This window comes from Montipora foliosa, chromosome 12, assembly GCF_036669935.1.
Source record: "Montipora foliosa isolate CH-2021 chromosome 12, ASM3666993v2, whole genome shotgun sequence".
NCBI classification, from domain to species: domain Eukaryota; kingdom Metazoa; phylum Cnidaria; class Anthozoa; order Scleractinia; family Acroporidae; genus Montipora; species Montipora foliosa.
The window spans coordinates 31,445,249-31,465,248 of record NC_090880.1 but is presented as its reverse complement, the minus strand read 5'-3'; the positions used below and the strand labels follow the sequence as shown (position 1 = coordinate 31,465,248).

General features: G+C 38.7%; 3 protein-coding genes across 8 annotated transcripts in view; 1 reads left to right on the top strand and 2 right to left on the bottom strand.

Moving 5' to 3' along the window:
- Positions 1-9,319, bottom strand: part of LOC137978888 (papilin-like) — a 22,683-nt gene extending 13,364 nt beyond the window's left edge. Inside the window, exons 1-6 of one of the 2 annotated variants that reach the window (XM_068826003.1) lie at positions 9,046-9,319; positions 8,439-8,515; positions 2,800-2,906; positions 2,479-2,533; positions 1,341-1,443; positions 347-477 (exon numbers count right to left, since the gene is read on the bottom strand). In XM_068826003.1, the coding sequence (XP_068682104.1) occupies positions 347-477; positions 1,341-1,443; positions 2,479-2,533; positions 2,800-2,906; positions 8,439-8,507 (465 nt within the window). In that variant the 5' untranslated portion in view covers positions 8,508-8,515; positions 9,046-9,319. Of the gene's footprint in view, positions 1-346; positions 478-1,340; positions 1,444-2,478; positions 2,534-2,799; positions 2,907-8,438; positions 8,690-9,045 lie in introns of those variants that run through there. The other variant, XM_068826002.1, reaches the window with a different exon arrangement.
- Positions 9,320-14,005: 4,686 nt separating this feature from the next.
- LOC137979377 (carbohydrate sulfotransferase 4-like) lies at positions 14,006-17,375 on the top strand. The gene has a single exon (XM_068826624.1). The coding sequence runs from the start codon at positions 14,740-14,742 to the stop codon at positions 15,982-15,984; it is 1,245 nt and encodes a 414-aa protein (XP_068682725.1). The 5' UTR covers positions 14,006-14,739; the 3' UTR covers positions 15,985-17,375.
- The window catches only part of LOC137979378 (DNA-directed RNA polymerase II subunit RPB9-like), a 7,824-nt gene continuing 4,001 nt past the window's right edge, over positions 16,178-20,000 (bottom strand). For all 5 annotated transcript variants that reach the window (XM_068826629.1, XM_068826626.1, XM_068826627.1 and 2 more), the window contains 3 exons: positions 19,021-19,095; positions 18,098-18,149; positions 16,178-17,502 (listed from right to left, as the gene is read on the bottom strand). In XM_068826629.1, coding sequence (XP_068682730.1) covers positions 17,443-17,502; positions 18,098-18,149; positions 19,021-19,095 — 187 coding nt within the window. In that variant the 3' untranslated portion in view covers positions 16,178-17,442. The remainder of the gene's footprint in view (positions 17,503-18,097; positions 18,150-19,020; positions 19,096-20,000) is intronic.

Sequence of the window (20,000 nt, the reverse complement as noted above, 5' to 3'; positions counted from 1 at the left end):
AATCGAACGCACCCTTAATTTATGCATTGGTCAGCGGTCGGTCATGCCAGCATGTTTTTTCTTCTATTTATCTTAGATTACCAACTCTTTATTGCAAACTTTAATCATTTTAATTATTTAATTATGTAACTCAGCAAGATTAGCTTTTCAGTTATTTTGAGAAACTTTTACCCATTACTGTTCCCGCTATATATTTGTAAATCGTTTTTTCCACTTAAACAAGATAATAAAGTTGTCATTGTTATGCGAGTTTGCACAGTGCTTTGTACACGTTTCTCAAAGTGTCCTCTATATGACATTTCGCAAGAATAGTAATTTGTGATTTAAACAACCTACATTTTCATACCTCACATCTGCCATCCACACAAATATCATACGAGTCCATACTACATTTTGTTCCATCCACGACTTTATCTGCCAAACTGTAGAAGAAAAAATGCCCTTTCGGCATACAGTTGAGGGAGCACCGATCGTCCTCTAAAAACCGAGAAGAAATGGATCTGAGAATATTAAATTTACATGCGGGAGTATTGCAAAGACTTGACTAGACTGGAGAATGGATTGATCGTCTTTTATCGTTTTCTTCAGAGAAGAGAATCAGATTATGCTTAAAAAATGAGAACTGACCAAGCGATGAGTGGAGCGGGATAATTAAAATCTAATTCATCGACATCATCAACATGAATCGCCATCGTCATCGTCATCGTCATCGTCATCGTCATCATCATCATCATCATCATCATCATCATCATCATCGTCAACATCACCATCGTCGTCATCGTCACCGTCATCACTAAAGACTTACATTACCTTTGGGGTTTTAGAGCTGGCATTCACGTACCTACAAAAAACCAGCATACAGCCGATTCCAGCTGGCGGTAAGCTGTGCTCCAAGGTCACACATGGACCGTATAGCGGCTGCCAGAGGCGCCATTGTATGCTTTCGGTTCGACCTTGTTGAGCTGCGTCGTTGCTGTACTTTGCGACGGCGATTAGCAGCGACAATTATTATATTATTATTATACAATTGCGACACTATCACACTGGGGAAGTAGTTCCTACTCCTTACGAACAGAGTATGTGGGTTCTTAAATAATTTATTAACATTTAAAGCGACATGAAACAGAGCCAGCCGTTTCTGGTCCTCATCTTAGAAGGGCAGTAACAGAAATTTTTTTCAGGAGGTTCAAAAACCTCTTGTGGATACCATTACGGAGGTAACAGTTCCTCTTCGATTTCTATTTTAGAACCTCCATGTTGGTCCAGGAAAGAATCAAACCCAGGACCGGCCTTCCGCTATCCTACAAGATATGACTCCAGTGCTTTAGAGGTAACCTTACTAGGTATATATGGCATCCACTTGTATTTTATTCCGTCAACTGTCTGATTGTTGTAAACTTCACACTGCTCTAAGCGGAAATCTCTTGAATCTTCTGGGCAGTCCTAGATTTAAAGCAGCAGAAACAATGCGTTAGTTGACACTTTTGATGAAGAACTTGTTACGGCTGCTCCCTTAGAACTCAGGAGACTGTAAGAACGCGCCTTCAATTTAATTTCCGTTATTCCCTCAGAAAACTGGAATTTGAATGACAGCAAAGTGGCCAGTACCTTGTTTTTCTAACCAGACCTTTTCATTGTTTGAATTAAGAATGATGCTGTAAAGATAGCTGGCGTATATTTCCGCATTAACAGCAAAGAACTTTGAATCAAAACGAGATCATTGGTAGTCTTGCTTTCACTCTCAGGCCCTGTAACTCCCCTGAAATGAAGCAATTGCGAATGTGGGAGGCGCGGTGGCCTCATGGTTAGTGCGCTCGACACCGGATCGAGTGGTCCGGGTTCGGGGCCTAGCCGGGGACTTTGTGTTGTGTTCTTGGGCAAGACACTTTACTCTCACGGTACCTTTCTCCACCCAGGTGTATAAATGGGTACCGGCGTAATGCTGGGGTAACCCTGCGATGGACTAGCATCCCATCCAGGGGGAAGTATAAATACTCCTAGTCGCTTCATGCTACGGAAACCGGAGATAAGCGCCGGTCTGATGAGCCTGCTAGGCTCGTAAGCAGTGACTTTACCTTATATTACGGAAAACTTGTCCGTCGTTTAACCTGTATAACCTGCGTGGCAGGCGGGATCAATGTGCACCTGCGAGATATGCAGGAGGCGAAGAAAGAGTACAGAAGCGTCCAGTGCTAGTTAACAATTAGACCCCTAGCCCGCAAGGGCTATGGGTCAATAGCCCATCGCCTCATGGGCTATTGACCCGTGGCCCTTGAGGGCGAAGGGTCTAATTGTTTTAGTATCACCCAACTAGTCGGACAGAAAAAGGCAATAATAAAGTTAGCAAATGCAAGTTGAAGAAATATTTGTTTGGGAATAAAACGAAAGAAAGCGTCACGCTTTTTGCTACTCGAGGACTATTACTAATAGTCCTCTTTTAACCGCTAAAACAGTTGTTTATATGGAAGAAATACTGACCTGATAATTACATGTTCTATCAATTCGTTTTCTGCCTTTGCAATAATCTTCTGGTCTGCATGAGAAAAAAAATAAGAGAAATTTCAATAATAACAATATACACCGTAAATATCAAAAGTTAAATCATAGAAAAGTGTTGAGGCCAAAACAAATGCAGAGTGGGAAATTGTTTGTCGGGCGGAAAAGAGAGGAACAAATCAATATAATGGTATGTGTGTGTCTTAATTAGTTTACCGCTAAAGCCTATTTAAGAGAAATTTGCAAAATGTATATGAAATATTATCTGATAATTACATATACTAATACAGTTGTATCACTCACTTTTCCTTTTCCAAACATTCTCGTTCTTGAAAGGAAACTCCAACGCCACATGTTCGAGAGCAAGGACTCCACTCGCTCCAGGGCCCCCACTTGTCGTGCTCTTTAGGCTACAACAAGGGATAAAAACAACCTAAGTACTTGTTTGCGAGAAAAAGGCTAACCAAGCCTCGTTTGGGAACTAATTCATCGACTGACTTTATCTATCCTGTGAAAGGAACGCGCGCAACACTAGTCAACACTTGTTTATGGCAGGCACTTTCAATGAGGACTAAGGGAAAATGGATTTATCATTAGGTTTGAAGACAGACCACCTAACTTCTGAAATACTGACCTTGACTTAACATGAAACAAAAAAAGGGTTTTTCCGAAAGCTTTCGGTGCTTTGATCTCTGGCTCATAGGTATCATGCAGCAATTTCTCCTAACTGGATTACAGTAGAAAACTTATATGTATTAGAAATTTGACAATTTATCCCGTTAAGAGGTAAAGATGGGGCGAAATTATGAATCGCCTTCAACGAAACAACCGACGAGTCGTTGCACGCAGCAAGCTTCCCGCTAAACCAGTGTAATTACCATAGTAACCCACTGAATTTTGGTCACACTTGATTAACGAAGGCCAGTTCCGCAAACCCTGTTGAACAACCTTGGATCCCCGAGACGCTAATCTTCAGTTGCGGACATTTCGTTTGGTGGATAAAAAAATAAAGATTTAAAGATTTACAGGAAACGACAGGATGAAATTTGGGTTTAATTTCGCCAAAAATCAAAGGTCATGGCTCACGCCTGTTAGCTAAATTGTCGAGCAACTACTCAAAAGAGAGAGACAAGGCAGAATAAAGGGTCTTCATCGTTTTATGAAGCAGCACACCGTTCCACGTGATCGGTAAAATCAGCCTTTTATTGGGGGGCGTCTCTTGACATTAAGACTGTGAAGAAAGATCTCAACAAAAGGAGCCAAACAGAAGATAGAAACGAAACCTGAAGTTGACCGAGCATTTTTCGGAACTAACAAAACGATAACAGTGGAAAAATAGTCATAAAGCTCGTTTAGATTCAAGCGTGAATATCACGCTGTCTTTATTTAGTAAACACCTGTAATAATAATGCCGGCTTTACACCCTCTCTGAATCGACGGATTTTCTTTAAGAAGATCTCCCTTCAGATGGATTAAATTCAAAGATTTCTGTGGGTGGAGCACAAGCCTCTATGATTCTCTTGCGGTATAAGAGCTTATTAAATTTTTCACAATCAGAAGATATATATTTCGTTTCTCTAACGAACGTGCTTTTTCTAGTGTGTCGTAAAATAAACACCCCAATTTAGGAATAAACAGTGATCCATTGTATAAATAACAAGTAGACATGATCTTCTAAGGATTTATTGGATTAGGTAAAGGCAAAAGGATTTAACGCAAAAAGGGACCATAATGAATCATTCATTAGAGAGGGATCCGCGCAATAATTATACCTTATGATAATATTCTGGATTACATGAAGACGAAAGGTTGCCAACATTTCTCCGTAGAATCAGTACACTAAAGGCTAGAAATATAACTTCTTGCAATAGTGCCCTTTCTTAGGAGGGTGCAAGTAGTCTTGAACAGAGGCTCTCTCTCTTGAGGATAATACAATGAAGAAAAATTCCCGCAAAAAAAAAAGAGGATTAGGTAAATGAGTTTGGAAGAAGGTTCAACACATCCAGAACCAAAAAAATGTTCCATTTTGAACGTAGATAACTTAACGAGTGAATGGACAAAATCCAAAGAGCAAAATGAACCCAGTATTCGACCTTCACATAGTACGGAAGCAGGGAAACTAATGCAAGGAAGATGGGAGCAAAACCCCAGGATATTGAAGCAATGCAGTAGAAGTAGCGAGGGAAGTTGACCAGGTATGCGAAAGCACCACTTACAGGGCGAGTTTGAAATTATTATAACTTGCATGGGCGAAATTCCCGGAGAGATCAACGCCAATCCAATAATTATAAACACGTGTGATTAATCCCCTGGGATGAGCATTTTGACGTATTGGTAGCCTTGCAGAAACATGACACTTTTGTAAAAGGAAAAACATTGAGAATTTCATTGAACTTGTCGAAGATCGTCACTTTATGATGCTGATTTTTTTGGGACCAACGACCTATTCCTCTTTTTCTCCGTCACGAATAAAAGTAAAACGTACACCTTAGTCTACAAATTCCTGTCAAATTCTACAAAGATCTCGAGGCACCCACTGTAACTTTGTACAGATTATATTATCGAAGTCCTTTGTCAATCGCTTTCCTCTCTATTGGCTTATTTACTCTCGAATAGCGTGCAAAAAGGTGTAAAGACTTATAGGGAACCTGCAGGGAATGACACAAATTCTATCGCCCAACAAAAGTTAAAAAAAAACATTTATCTTGCCATCGTCTAAACTTTCATTGATCTTTGACAAAATGATCAGTGTACCGATTATAATTGAGTTGCGATGACCTAATTACACTCAATCTTAATTTCTAGCCAATTTGTAACAATTGCACTCAGGTTAATTTTGGTTAACGGTAAATTGTAAGACATACTGCGGCTGGCTAAAGCCTTTGACTCCCACATAAAATGGATTTTTGTTTCTGCCATCTAAGGTCAAGGAGGCCCTCAGGGATCCATTTTAACGCGACCAAGTAGGATTTCAAACACTCCGACAACACTCACTAAGACCATTACTGTATGAATTACGTTTTCCTCCCTGAGCGTACCAAACGTGAAATAACAAAACGAGAAAATAAGGTGACCAATGAGCGAACTTTAAAGCAAAACTCGTCCACCATTGCACATGTCATTTCTCCCTAAAAACAACAACTAAATTATCTCCCGGTGAGCTGTTTAATCAGTTGTAATGAGTTTTCCAATAGCTCAAGATATGGCTGAGTCCCCATAACCCCACGTACCTTACATTTCTTCATACAAACCTGTCATCGATTGGAATTTGGAATAAATAAGAGTCGAAAACGTTGCCACTAACAAACTGAAAGGGAGAGTCAAGTAATCTACAAAAATTTGGTTTTATCAAACGGAGTTGATAATGTAACGGGCTAACGCTTAAAACGTCAGCTTTTAGAATCTCTGTACGGTGGTCAATTTACATTATCATCCGTTGATAAAACCAAACTTTTGTCTTCTACTTCCCCACCGACGCAGCACCACAGTTTCTTTGAAAACTACCCCTTCATTCAGAGTCAAGTAATCCCCGAGGATCACGGTGTAACCCGCGCTTCAAATATCTGCATTTATTTATAGTTTCAAATAACAAATTATTTCCGCGTTATCTCCGGAAGGTTAGCTTGCATCACAAATGTCACCAGCTCAGCAAGCCACTTATTATGAGTAAAAACTGAAACTTTTAAAGCTCAAAAGAGCCAACATAATATTTTTTGGGACCCAATCAAGATTAAAGTTAAAACTTAAGGAATATTTTTAATCCGATAATAGATGAAAGAATGAATGGTACGAGAAGGGGCGTTTCTCCTTCTCCCTACGAGAAAATTCTTGAGTGAATAGTGAGGAGGAATTCTTTCGACGAGGACAAACAAGGAGCTCGCAAAAATATTCTTTATGCCGTTATTTTGAAAAAGTAGTATTTTAACGGTGTTTGAAATATCCAAGCGATGGGAGCACTCAGACATTGAGGAATGCCGCTAGAATCAAACAACTGTAATGCTCTATCTCCGATTTACGAAAGTTTCGATCTTTTGCAAAATATTTCTACACCCATGCACAAATGAAATATTCTAGCCTTCTCAAAAAAAAATTAGGGCCTGAAAAAAGAAACACTAGAATTTATTGCAATTCTTCAGTACGAGTATTTAAGAAGCCACTGAAAAAAAAGTCGAAATTAATTATATTGAATTGCAATCCATATAACCGGGACAAAGTCTCGCTTAGCTTCAAAGCGTTATTTTTGTTTTTGATTGGCTATTTCGTCTCAATGGTGAGACCTCATCGCATGCATAAGAAACTAAAAACACTTCCTTAAACAAAAGGAGATCTGTTTGTACAAACAACAACTCGAAATTATCCTTTGAATGTGTGGGTTTCTTAGACAAACATTTTTGTAGAATGGAGAATTACTTGGTAAAACAACTGCTTCTACTCGAGGTCAAGAGGGACTCTGGCTCTGTCACTTAATAAAATCGAAAGCACGCAATCATATCCCCTCCAGAGAACACTTCATAATTTTAACTTGGCATATTCTTTTTAATGAGAAAGAAAAATTGGATCTGCGTGGAATAATCATTAAGGGTTTTCGGAGATGTTTGCTTGCATGCATGTGCGCTCGAAAGACGTGCCATTGAAAGCAGAGGAACTAAAGCCCAAAATCTGCTAGTGCTCCCACGAGGGGTCTTTTCTCGCAAAAAAATATCAGCTCTTTATGCAGGCAAAAATTCAACAAGTTCGTCAATTTGTGTTATGACTTATTCGTGAATCTCAAAAGAACTGAAAGTACACGCAATTAGCTCAAATCAAAGCCATTAGATATCCAGCATTTCTGATAACCACGATAACACTCAGGCCATCATAAAAACACGGGAAATGTCATCAATTTCCTGGGAAGTTTTTTTCCTTTCCATTGTCCTATCTCCCTTATTTTTGCTGATTTTCAGACTCCAGTCTCTCTGAAATAAATGAGCCACCTTATAAATTTTGCGTTTCTAATATACTTAGAAGACACTGGTACCTTCGCTGGAAGTAATAGTGTAAGTCAGGCTTGTTGGGTTTAAGTTTCCATAAAATTCGGAGTTAAATTTATGTACCTGCCCCTATCAACACAAGCAACAACTATTCCACGACATACCAGAATGTCTGTGCCCTACTGGCATTAGTGTCATCAGCTCCGCGAGCAAAAGGTATTGGATTCATACGGGCGGATTTGCCGCTATGCGAATAAAATCGACCCTTTTCCAATTTACAGTAACCTAAATCAATTAAAATAGCCTTACAAATCCTGATTTTATGATAGCCGTATATCATGTGCAAAGATGTAGAACTTAGACAAGCTAAAGTAGGGTATTTGATGTTTTTACAAATACGTCCGAAATAACTGAAAAAAATTAAATGCAGCTTACGCTGTAACAAAATTCTCCCTGTGATGTTGTTACCCATAGGGAAACACAACGAGCTTGAGTGTGGTCTCAAAATCAGGTAAGATTGTCATTACATGTTTTCTTAGGCCTGTTGAAATTAGGTTCTCTTAGATTATTCGACCTTTTGCACCAAAATATCATTTAAAGCTAATGTCAAACGAGGATGTGGCGTAATTAGTCTGAAGTTCGTGTGTTGATGATTCAGAGGGACTATCCAATAAAATTTGAGATGATTAAACTTGATCAGAAAAAAGCCACGGGACTAGATTTGTTTCTCCTCACGCGTAGGAAGAGCTCTTCTTAGCGGCCAGGGAGTGGTAATTTATAAACAATGCCTCTAAGCTGTTTGTCAAGGGCACCAAACAGCTGACCTTTGAGATGAGCTTTTCAAAAAACATGTTATGAGCGCGGAGTGTCTGTCTGATCGGTGACGAGATGAAAGCTAATTATTGACTCAATCCAAGGAAGGGCTTCACGTAATTACTTTGTTGAGAGAAAAGAATGCATCTTCGCACTCACCTCTGATCTCGATGGGGCCAAAAGAAAACAGACGAAGGCACTCAGCATGAAACACTGGAAAGTTTCCATCGTTTGGTCTTGACGAGAAAAAGAACAAAGGATCATAATGCGCGTGAGGTTCAAGAATCGTTATCAATTAACAAATAATTACGGGACCACGCGCTTAGCAGCGTGCCAGATAGACGGAGAAGTCGCCTGTATAAACGCGAAATTTCTACACTTATGTTATTGTATCGCAATTTAGACGAGGAGTGCTGTGCAAAATATCAAACGGTGAAAATTCGCTTTGATTTATTCCACTATCACCATCTTCCTGAAACCACAATTTATTGTCTTACCCTGTGGCGTTTATATGGAAATAGTGAAGTGCTGCCACATCTTTTAGCTTTTCAAGATAACGGTTATAATATAAACGTTTGACATTCGATCACGAAAGTAATCATCCTTGGTTACGAGTCATGGTCATCGCCATTGAAAGCCTTCGATGGATACACAAACTGGATGTAATCAACTTGAAAGCGTGTGTGATAAGTGAGGATATCAAAACATTGTAAACTTTCAATGTGCAAATGGGACTAAAACCTGCCAAGATAAAACTGATACGTACCTTAATAATCCGTAATTTGCTTTTCGAAAGCAAAAACGAAGGCACACTCTGTGTTGTGAATCAGGAGTCTGGCAGTGCTGCCCAAGTCTATTCCTTCACAAAAATAATAACGCATGCACCGGTGTTGAATCTCACGGGAACTGTGCAAGACATGTGGCAAATATATCTAGGCGGGCTTACGACAAAGCAACAAAGCTATTTCGTTCACACCTTTTCCGGTCTTTTGAATTAATTTAGAAGCTTAACCGATCCAAGAATTGATAGGCATCTGTTTGATACGACCAATAAAACGTTTTGAAATTCGAGATGGGTGTTTTCGCGGCTAGAAATTTTAAGTATGTCAATAAGAATGGACGTGGATAAGTGAAAGGTTCTTTCACTTCTCGATCACTTGACTAATGCGTAATGTCAACTTGTTTGGCAGCGTGTTTGGTTAAGACCACAATCACCGCGTTTACATCGCGTGGGGTTTCGAGACAGGAGAACTTTAATTGTTGACAGAAGACAAGTCAGGGGCACCCAACGTCAATTTTCGGAAAATATCTATTCGGAAGAAGATTTGAGATTTGTTGTAAAATTTCTTGCTTGCCTGACTGTTCTAGGATTTTCGAACTTTTAAAAAATGGTATAATTGCCCATTTTAACGGATTTTCACACTAAAAAGGTCACCTAGAATTTTCGGGAGCCCTTTTTCTGGCTGAAATTTTCGAAAAGGTAAGTTTTGATCCCCATAATTTTCGGATCACTGGACTTTCAGCTAGGAAATCCGAACAGATGAAAAATTTTTAGGGCATAAAAATATGACTATATCTACCGTTTAAATACTAAAATACGTTTAACGATGCTATGTCTAAGTGGTTTTGAACTATACTCTCGTTGGGTGCCCCTGACAAGTCCTGATTGCTTGCAGTGAGCCAAACACACGTCAGGCTGTTTTCAAACCTTGTCAAACACACTGGAAGAAAATCGTCTAACAAACGAGAATTCCAAACGCTTCTTCCCCCTTATCAACGCATGTGTTCAGGATTTCGATCCTCTGACTTCTTGAAATAAGCTGCTGCACGTGCGGTATGCATTTCAGCTCATATTTTTGCAAAACTCTGCGTAAGAATGAGCTGAAATCACCAAATGTGAGGTTTCAACAACAACGTGAGAATGCATACACAAGTGAACCTTTTTTATTCTCTATTTGTACTCTGAAGCCCCTCATACCCAACTTTCATTGTTTGATGTGCCATTAATTGAAAGAGACGGAATAATCGTAAACGTCTTACAAAAGTGCAAAGTTACATTTTGAGGTGACCAATTTAAATAGGACGATAGACCATGTACCTTTTTACACATGCACGTAAAAACATCTTTTTGCAAAAGACACCTTGGAGTGTGTTCAATTTAGGCCAAGCTAATTTGGTAAAACGCCAAGGTGTGCTACGGTACGTAACACAATGAAGGTGTGTTTCTCTACACAACTTTAGGTGTACTGTTTTGAGGTATAAAAAAGATGTATTTTAAGAATTGAACGCACCCTTTTTAAGAGTGTTTCAGATAGATGAATAATTAATTAAGAACAGTTTTCAGCCGATTCTTGATCGTAAAGTTGACATATATTACTAAAATATATTTTTGCTCGAAAAAATAATTTTTTTTTACTTCTCTGTGTGAACATTTATAAATAATGGAAGGTCAATTCTATGGTTAACAAAAAAAGTCACACTGATGAAAATCGCCAGAATTAGCAAATTCAGCAACAGAAAAATAGCCAAAGTAGCAAATTATGAATTGCAAACAGGGCCCTCGGCAAGCAGCAAATAGGAGGGTTGTCCAAAACACTCAACTAGACTCCATTCTACTGGATTAGTCTAGTGGTGACCAGTTTTCTATTCGTAAGAGAGTTAGAAAATAGTCTACGGTTGTCGATCGTTGGCCCAAGAAAACTGTTCCATTGGACTCCAACAGATCCATTGGTAGACAATAGATTCCAGCGGAGTGACAAGGTAGATAGATAGATAGATAGATAGATAGATAGATAGATAAATAGATGGATAGATAGATAGATAGATAGATAGATAGATAGATAGAAAGACTTGTGACTTTTGCGATATCAGTGCGGATGTTGAATATTAATACTGTGTTTCCTCATTTTTTTCCTTCTCGTCGCTAAATTTGCGGGCATTTTCAGTGTCCTTTCAAAAAAAATCCTGCGATTCTTGCGATTTGCCCAGGGGTTCCTTTGTCTATGTGTTTCTTATTTATCCATGCATTTGTCTATGTGTTTCGATCGTATCTGCGCTTTTTGCTAACGTGCATTCTGGCCTTGGAGACGAATTAAATCCTTGCCACTTTTGCGGCGACTTTGCCTCTTGTTTCACTGTCTTTGTTAAATTTGTTATTTGTGCAATAGAGTGGTTTTCAATTGAGTGTCGAAAGTAATTAGATAATTGCTTTGGTTTTGCATTTATACTTCACTCAGTGATTGGTTCAAAGTTCTCGCGCCACTTTTTCAACCAATCAGAAGTGAAAACAAAACCAATCATGGCTCGCGCGTGCACATTTTCCCGCGTTTTGTGTCGGCTACGTGTAATTACTTCGAGTTTTGATTGGTTTACTGGATTGTCTCCGTCCTTTTTGATTGGCCAAAGTAATTACTTTGGTTTTGGTTTTAGGACACTCGATTGAAAATCGCTCTATTTGCAATCGTAATTAGCGTTTTGGAAATAACGGTCTCTAGTGAGAGTAACAAAAACCATCCGGTTTACGCAAGAATGTAGACTGTTCACACTCTCCTATTTTCCCGTTTGATCGTCGGGATCGAGCACAAACTGCCGCCATCTTTGTTTTAAACAGCGAGTACGAACTGGGGAGAGCGACATAACTACCAAGTAGGTGGGGGGAGTGGACGGGTTTCGGCGGGAAAAATAGAGAGACTGTCCTATCTTTACTGCGGCTAGTGTTCAGCGAGTCCCGTTGCACCAGCAACGCCAATACCTGATTGGTTCATAACACAATGCATCTGTCAAAAAAATACAGACAAGGCTCTCAAGTTTGAAACAATATGGCTCACCTAGAGAAAGAATCTCAAGAGTCTATTTTTCCCGCCGAAACCCCTCCACTCCCCCACCCCCCCCCCCCCCTCCCCCCCCAAACCCACTCGGTAGTTCTCGGTAGTTATGTCACTCTCCCCAGTTCGTGCTCGCTTTTTAAAACAAGCATGGGTCTGTGAACAGTCTAGTAAGTAAGTGGAATGCTACCGAGAGGTAGCAAAACGGATCACATGCCATGGATGTGCAACAACGCTGCCCTTGATATTAGGGACTTTAAGATCTACGACGTGTTCGTCAACGAGAACGCCACAAAACAACATTATCATTGGTTAAGTATATGTAATCGCATGGACCCGAGGGCAAAGTTTTTACAAATCGCCTGAGGGCAATTTGGAAAACTTTGAAAATACAAGTGAAATTAATCCTTTATTATTTGCATTTATCCTTGCTATCTGATTGGCTCTCAGCAGTGCGAAAAGATTATCTTGAAAAAAGATTATCTTGTAACTTCGTTTTCTCTGGATAAGCAACTGTTAACCAATCAGGATCAAGTAATCATGCCCTCTTGATTACCATCGTAATTAACGAAAAAATGCCCTCCGTCTCAGCCAATCAGCATTCTGTAATTTTGCCCCGTATGTGATAAAAGAGGAATTATAATCGGGGTGCACTTGCCGCACGCACTTTAGCACTTATTTTTGCTGTACTCTTCACAACAACGACGTGAAATCGTCAAAATTGATGTTTTGACGACAACGCGGGCTTACAAATGTGAATCTTTCATTCTCTATTCGCGAGAGATTTACGACATTTATTATATTTGAGGTGACGCTTTCCTTGACGCGTCCGTCCTATATTAGCCTTTTTAGCGCTCCTCCCCTCGCGCGCCACTCGCGCTTCGCGCCCGCCTCGCTTTCGCCTCTGTTTACGCAAAAAATCACGCCTGTTCTGCAGGCTAGTCCTACATCTTTAAGTCCCTTCTGTGAGCACAACGAAGACATCCACAAATCCAGAAATTCGTGCATCTCAAACGAGATAGATGTAGATAGCTTTATTAAATAAAACCATTGCAGCCAAGGGCTGAATTACGGCTATCTACAAGTGAACAAAGATTCTAAAATATATTTAAAAACTAAATCTAAAAATATATTAACCCTTTAGTGCCCAAGGGGTCTCCCTTTGACGAGTAAAATCGTCTGGCGTTAGACAGAGTAAAATCTATAAGTCACTGTTGGGCATTAAAGGGTTAAAAGCAAAGTTGCAAACCGAGAACTAAAAGCTAAGAACGGGAATTTGCCATTAAAGAGCTCCGCTTAAAGCGATTTGTCTTACAAAGAGGGACATTGAAAGTCCTCTTTTTCCTGAGAGTTACTTGGTATTCATTTCAAACGAACGCGATTAGAATGGCCGCCAAGTAACCTCGGCAGCAAATATAGCCATTTTCATCAGCAATATTTGCCTCATAATTCACAATCCTCTTAACGTACAAACAAAAGTGGACACATGCATTGAAGAGGACTCACACAATTTCACACAATTTACACAACCCGCGTGTAGCATTAGCTAATCTTGGCGGGTATTGGTAATAAATAAACATTAAATAAAAGTTGAAGGATCACAATATTAGTTTACAATATTACTACAGTATAGGATTATGACATTGTTGGTATTAATGTTAATAGTATAGTACAAGATTATCATACGCCGTTGTAAGCTAAAATATATTATAAAGGCCTGGCCAAACACTCGCAACATTTCAACGCAACATCTTGCAACATTGTTGAGCACAACATGTTGCGTACGTTTGGCCACCCTGTTGCGATACGTTGCGTGCGTTTGATCAGTCCATTCAACACATGTCGCAACATCATGCAACAAGTTTGCAAGATGTCGCGTTGAAATGTTGCGAGCGTTTGGCCAGGCCTTAATATGCAGTTACATAGCGAAATACAAAGCTATAAAGTATAATAATTATTGGTATTAAATTTTGATATTAAAGAACAGGCGTCAACATAATCGTCCTCAATCCTAAATAGAGAGGACTGAGGTTTTTTGACGATGATTCCGCATTCACTTCGGCAATACACTAAAATATTCACAGATTTCATAAAGAAAATATGCTCCGCGTTCTTCTTCATTTAGGTATCAAAAGAAAAATATATTTAAACAATTACATTTGACAGCGAATATAACCTGAGTATATTTAGTTGCTGAAAGATTTGTTAAAATTCTGTTGAAAGGCAATCAAAATTTGGACATGGATGGCTGGTACAACAGTTCCCAACCAGCGAAATTTAGAATTTGCATAACACAGGAAAACGCTCCAACATCATTAACATTATCCGCATGAACAACTACTGGTTTCATAAGGTTTCCTCTTAAATGATAGAAGTTGCTGAAGGCCAGCACGACTTAACTTTGTCGTAAATGATAATATCTCTGAAGCTCTCCATTCAAATTGCTGGTACACTAACAAGCAAAAGTGCGAACAGGTGAAGGGAGTCTAGTAGAAAATCATACGCATCTATTATCTTAACTGTTTGCAATAACTTATTCTCGTAAGACACTTTCCACGGCAACCAGCAATGTGGTTAAGAGAAATCAACAGCACGCCAAGCGCTTTATTGTAAATCTTAGCTTACAAGAGTTGGACATGACCTTTCGCAGAATGAGGAGGACAACGCTCCTGAGATATCTGCTTCTCTTGTTTTTGCTCCAAGCTATATCGCTGATCTGTGTTTATCTTATGAGTGCCAAAACGTTACCCAAAGTGAACGCATGGCCTCAAATTCGACCGGTGGAAGGACAGCATGATCAAGGTGATCTCAAGGAGCTTCGAGCAACGAACGAGAATGGAAAGAGGAGTTTAATCATTGTCTCTCATGGCCGCTCTGGTTCCTCTCTTATGGGTGATATTTTTAATCACCATCCTTCAGTGTTTTACATGTACGAGCCTTTTCAAACAGTCGACCGAGTTATCCGCAGAAGGAGAAGTGGCATTGACGAAGTGAATCATTGGGATCTTGCAAAAGAATTTCTCAACGGAGTGCTGCGCTGCAAGTTTGAGAATCAACTATTCTTGAACGATATTGAAATATACTACCGAAAACAAAAACACCCTCGAGTTAGTAAAGCAATCGCATCGCCACCGCTGTGTCCATACGAACCATCGGACACCAGATGGGATCCAAAGCTTTGTCCCCCAATGACCAGCCAATCTCTAGGTAGCGCTTGTAAGACCTATAATTTAACTGTTTTAAAAGTTCTCCAGTCTCGAATTCCCGAAAATAACATTAAGATAATCCTTGATGCTTGTAGCCGACCCGAAGTTGATTGCAAAATTCTGTTCTTGGTCAGAGATCCTCGAGCCGTTATTCCTTCTTCAAAAGCTCTTGGTTTTTTTAAAGAAGCTGCCGGCGACTTTGGTAAGCGTGGTACCCGTCTTTACAGTTACTGGCGGTGCAAAGAAACCGAAGATAACTTGGAAATAATCAAACGATTGCCGGATTCGCTACGACGCCAGATTAAACTGCAACGATACGAGGACCTGGCATTCGACCCACTGAAAGCGTTATCTATCTTGTACAAGTTTGCGGGACTAAATGAATTAGAAAGCGTAAGGGAATGGTTAAATGTAACTACGAGACAAACCAGAAACGATTGTAATGAAATGGACGGAGAACAGGCGACGTGCACCAAAGACGACGCGTGGGTAGCGGCGAATCGCTGGCGATGGAAAGTGCATCCACAGGAAATCAACATCATTGAAAAATACTGCAAGGAAGCAATGCGTTTGTTAGGATACACAGCCGTAGACAACTCTTATGAACTTTTAATGAACCAATCGATTCCACTCTTCAGTCAAGACTATGAAGCAAAGAACGGTTTCCTACATTAAATATTGCCAAGATTAGATTACAAATTATGGATATTATAGAATTAGAGGTGACGCCAGGTCGAAATAGTGACCAGTCGTTCCGCCTCGCGTATTATTGTGTCTAAGCACTCATTTTAACGCTCAAGTCTAAACACTACCCCTAATTTCTTTTTGGATTTCTATAACACTAGTTAAGATCTGCTTTTCCCGCATATTCTTTTTTTTTTTTATTTATTTATTTATTTATTTTTATTTACAACACAACAATATAACAATGTACATAAAGAATAAAATCAACTAAATGCTTTCCCGCATATTCGTATTCTGACGACCCTTGGTAGCTAACCGTCCTTAAGCGTTGCAGCAGAACACTAAAAGCCCAGGCTAAATTAGCCTACTCAGGTTCTTAAACAGGTTCTTACTTTGAAAATAAATTACGGTGTTTGTCATTGGTGGGCGTGGCCTATTTCGGGCCAACGCATAACATGTTATAATTGTTTAATTCTAAGCATGTTAAGGACAGTGCCTACTAATTCAAAGATATTTTTGCGCGTTAATCTGAATATTCGGGAAAAGCAGATCGTAACAAGTGTTACTGAAATCCAAAAAGAAAATTGGAGATAACCACGCATTTTTCAAAGATAATTAATCAACAATATTCAGTTTGTAAAAAGCTCTCAAATGCAAATTGGTTACCCCCAATTTTATTTTTAGATACCACGAGCACTTGCTAAGTTCTGCTTTCTCCGCATAGTTTTGAACCACGCAAAAATATCCCAGTTTTAATAAGCACCACCCATAGGAAATCCGAGTGTCTCGAGATGCGCAGAACGTATGCGCAATAACAATAGTTGGTGCCGTCCTTAAGGAGAATAAAGAAGTAAAGCTTATTATATTAAATCTGTGCATTCAGTGTTTGAATTTCTCAAATTAAGAACCTGTTTCAAAATTGTAGGTTAAAACAGGTTTTTAGGCAAACAGGGTCTAAATGGACAATCTTAACCTAACAGGCTCTTAAAATCTAGGTTATTATACGCGGGTTTTCACTGTATGAAAGATAAATATATTTTTAAAATATGTTTGAAAAATCTCACTACCCCAGAGGTGCAAGATTATACAGGTTTGATAATGTTCACAATACGTAACGTATTTGTGAAAGACAATGCTAAAAAATTCTAATGCCATACTTTGAGCTTTGCATACCATACAACACGCAGATATTCGCCTTCAACTTAAAATTAAACAGAACGACTGAACTTTAAAGTAAAAGCAAAGAAAATATATTCTGTTAGAATAATTTATGAAAAACATGTCATGATTTTAAAGGTCAATAAAAATCAGTGAACAAACATTTTTCTAATGCCATTATTTCTTACAGTTAAAGGAGCAACCCTCCAACAATATCAAGCGTCTCAACTGTGGCTGGCACATTAAGAATTCCATGGCACGCCTTATATTACAGTGTACTTGGTCTTTGAATCACTCTGTCCATCGGTTTCCACAGTTTACCGCTGTACATACATAATATAGTCTCATTTGCTGGCGAGGAAAATAATAAAAAAGATCAACTTTAATGCTCAAAAGTTAATGCTAATTAAATCTGCATGTATTTTAAAACAAAATTTGTTTAACAACCCTGCTGAACATGCCAGCTTTTTTAGTATATAAATAGACTTGCTCACGTTTCAGTATTGTAGAACCAGCCATACTTTACTCGATGTTTACACTGAAATACTCACAATTAAATGGGTTGGTTTACATTTAACTGCTTTAAATTTAAGGCAACTTCTGTTGTGGAAGAAATCGACGAATGAGTGGGACGAAACCGCTCTCTTTTGGAAAGAAACAACCAGAAAACGCCAACACTTCTCTTGAGTTGCTTTGATCTAAACACCAGTTTTTCTTTTTTAGTTTCTGATTTCCAAACTACGTTTAACAAAAACAACGAACTTGAAACCTTCTTTTTGGAGAAGTTAGTTTTTATTATTGAAAACTTCCTATTTAATGCTCGGTATGTCTTTGCAAAATAAAAACTCTGCAACCACTTGTTGATGCAACTTTTAAATCAATCAAACGCGTTGTATGTGTATATTGTATTTAACGGCACAAAAGCTTCTTTGTGTGAGAGACTTACATCTGCCTTGCTGGACTGCGATTGGAAAAACACTGCTTCTTTATGATGGCATCTAGTAAAAAAAATCATTGGCAAATACTATGAAAAAGGTACATAAAATTATTATAAGGTGTTCTCACAAGCTGGAAGGAAAAAGAGATGGAAACCGAGATAATAAAACAGAGAATATGCTCCTCCAAAAACTAACATGATTGTATTTTGATGCAGTGACCTCACAATGTTGAAGGTGGCTTCAGATCATTCTGTCCAGAAATACACGAATTGGATGCATGATGAATTTGATAAGCATTATGATCAATTGACCACAATAAAGAAATTCAAAAGTCGGTGAAGGGCTAACGCTTGAAACATCGTTTCGAATTTCTTTATGGTGGTCAATTTACCTTGTTTGGTTTGGTTTTCTATTATTTTGGGGGGTGCTTTTAATACAACAATTATTATTCCACTTGTGCTTGTTGGATATGAGATGATTATAGCTAACTTGATGCTACACGCCTTGTTAAGGCCCTGCCAGGGGGCCGTCCCGTGTCGCTTGCCTGAATTTTATAAGCTCTCGTGTCAGTGGTTTGTCAACGTTTCATGTTGCTGTGACCGTTGCTGTCAGAAATTTAAAGAAAAGATGTTGTTTGTCATGATTTTACTTTAAGTTATGTCGCTACTTTTTTAGGCCATGTCGCTAGTCAGAATTTACCCTTACAGAGCCTCCTTGGTGGGTATCAATGCGTGCTCATGGAATAATTATTGTTAAACATGCTGTAAGTATCACTCTTATGAGGGAAAGGGTTAATTAAAGGGAAAATGGGAGACTTTCCTTGAGAAAATAGGACAGAATAGGAAGTAGTACTAGTTGGAACAATAGGGAAAAAAACGAAAACTGAAACCATCAGGAATACTACAGTATTTATAATCATTCTCGGCCTTACTTGGGACAGAAGTGTTCATCTGTTCTTGGTAATGTTGGGTCAGCAATGACATCTGTAACAATCTGTGTCAAGTCACTGTTAAAGGACAAAATCAAAACTTCAGGGTTGCTGGTACATGTCAATCTTCTCTCACAGTTCTCAAAAAAAAAAAAAAACCATCCACATCCACATCTGTAACCCTGTTTTTTTGTACACTGAAAAAAAGTTGCTGTTGCTGTCAATTTACGTGCAACAGTATGTATCACCAACCTTCTATTTCATACGGCGAGTTGATTTTCTTTAATCTGATTTCTGAACAGTTTCCACAATAATAGTGCTTCAGCACTAAATACAATAATAAAATTATTGACACTTATATCAAGTTCATTATTATAAACTATTGTTATCATTATCATAGTTGAGAGTGGAATCACTGCATTATGCAGCCCTTCTTAACAACAAGCTAGGAACCTAAGTTGTCAAGTTGTCTTTGCATAATACGTGGCTGTAATAGTACACAATATTGATTTGGTACCGTATATCATTATAGTGCCATGGTAGATGTCTTAGGTAAAAAGTCAGGCCCTGAGAAGACATGACATTGTGGTTGCTAGAAAAATACCAAACCCAGAAAGATTGAAGAAAAGGGATTCGAGATACATGGGTTTCAAGGCTGACATGATGTTCATTTTCAAGTTAATTACAACTTCTTTTTCACCGCAAGTTTGAGTCCAAAATAAAAGTTCAATGAAGTTAAGTGCTGTCCAGAAGGGTTAATATCTGGATGGGTGACCTCAAAATATATGACTTGCTAAGTCAGAAACATAAGACTGAAAATTCTATTTTAAAATCAAAAGTGATGTTGAATTCAGCGGGTGCCATGATCAAGTTACCTTGTATGTAAAAAATTAAAGGATACAATGTACATCTGTGTCAAAATGATGGCAAGACAACGGTTTTTTGTTTTTGTCAGTTTGGTTTTGTTTTTCTTTCAAGTGTTA

Coding starts and splice junctions, on each gene's coding strand:
- LOC137979377 (XM_068826624.1), top strand. CDS start 14,740: ATGACCTTTCGCAGAATGAGGAGGACAACGCTCCTGAGATATCTGCTT.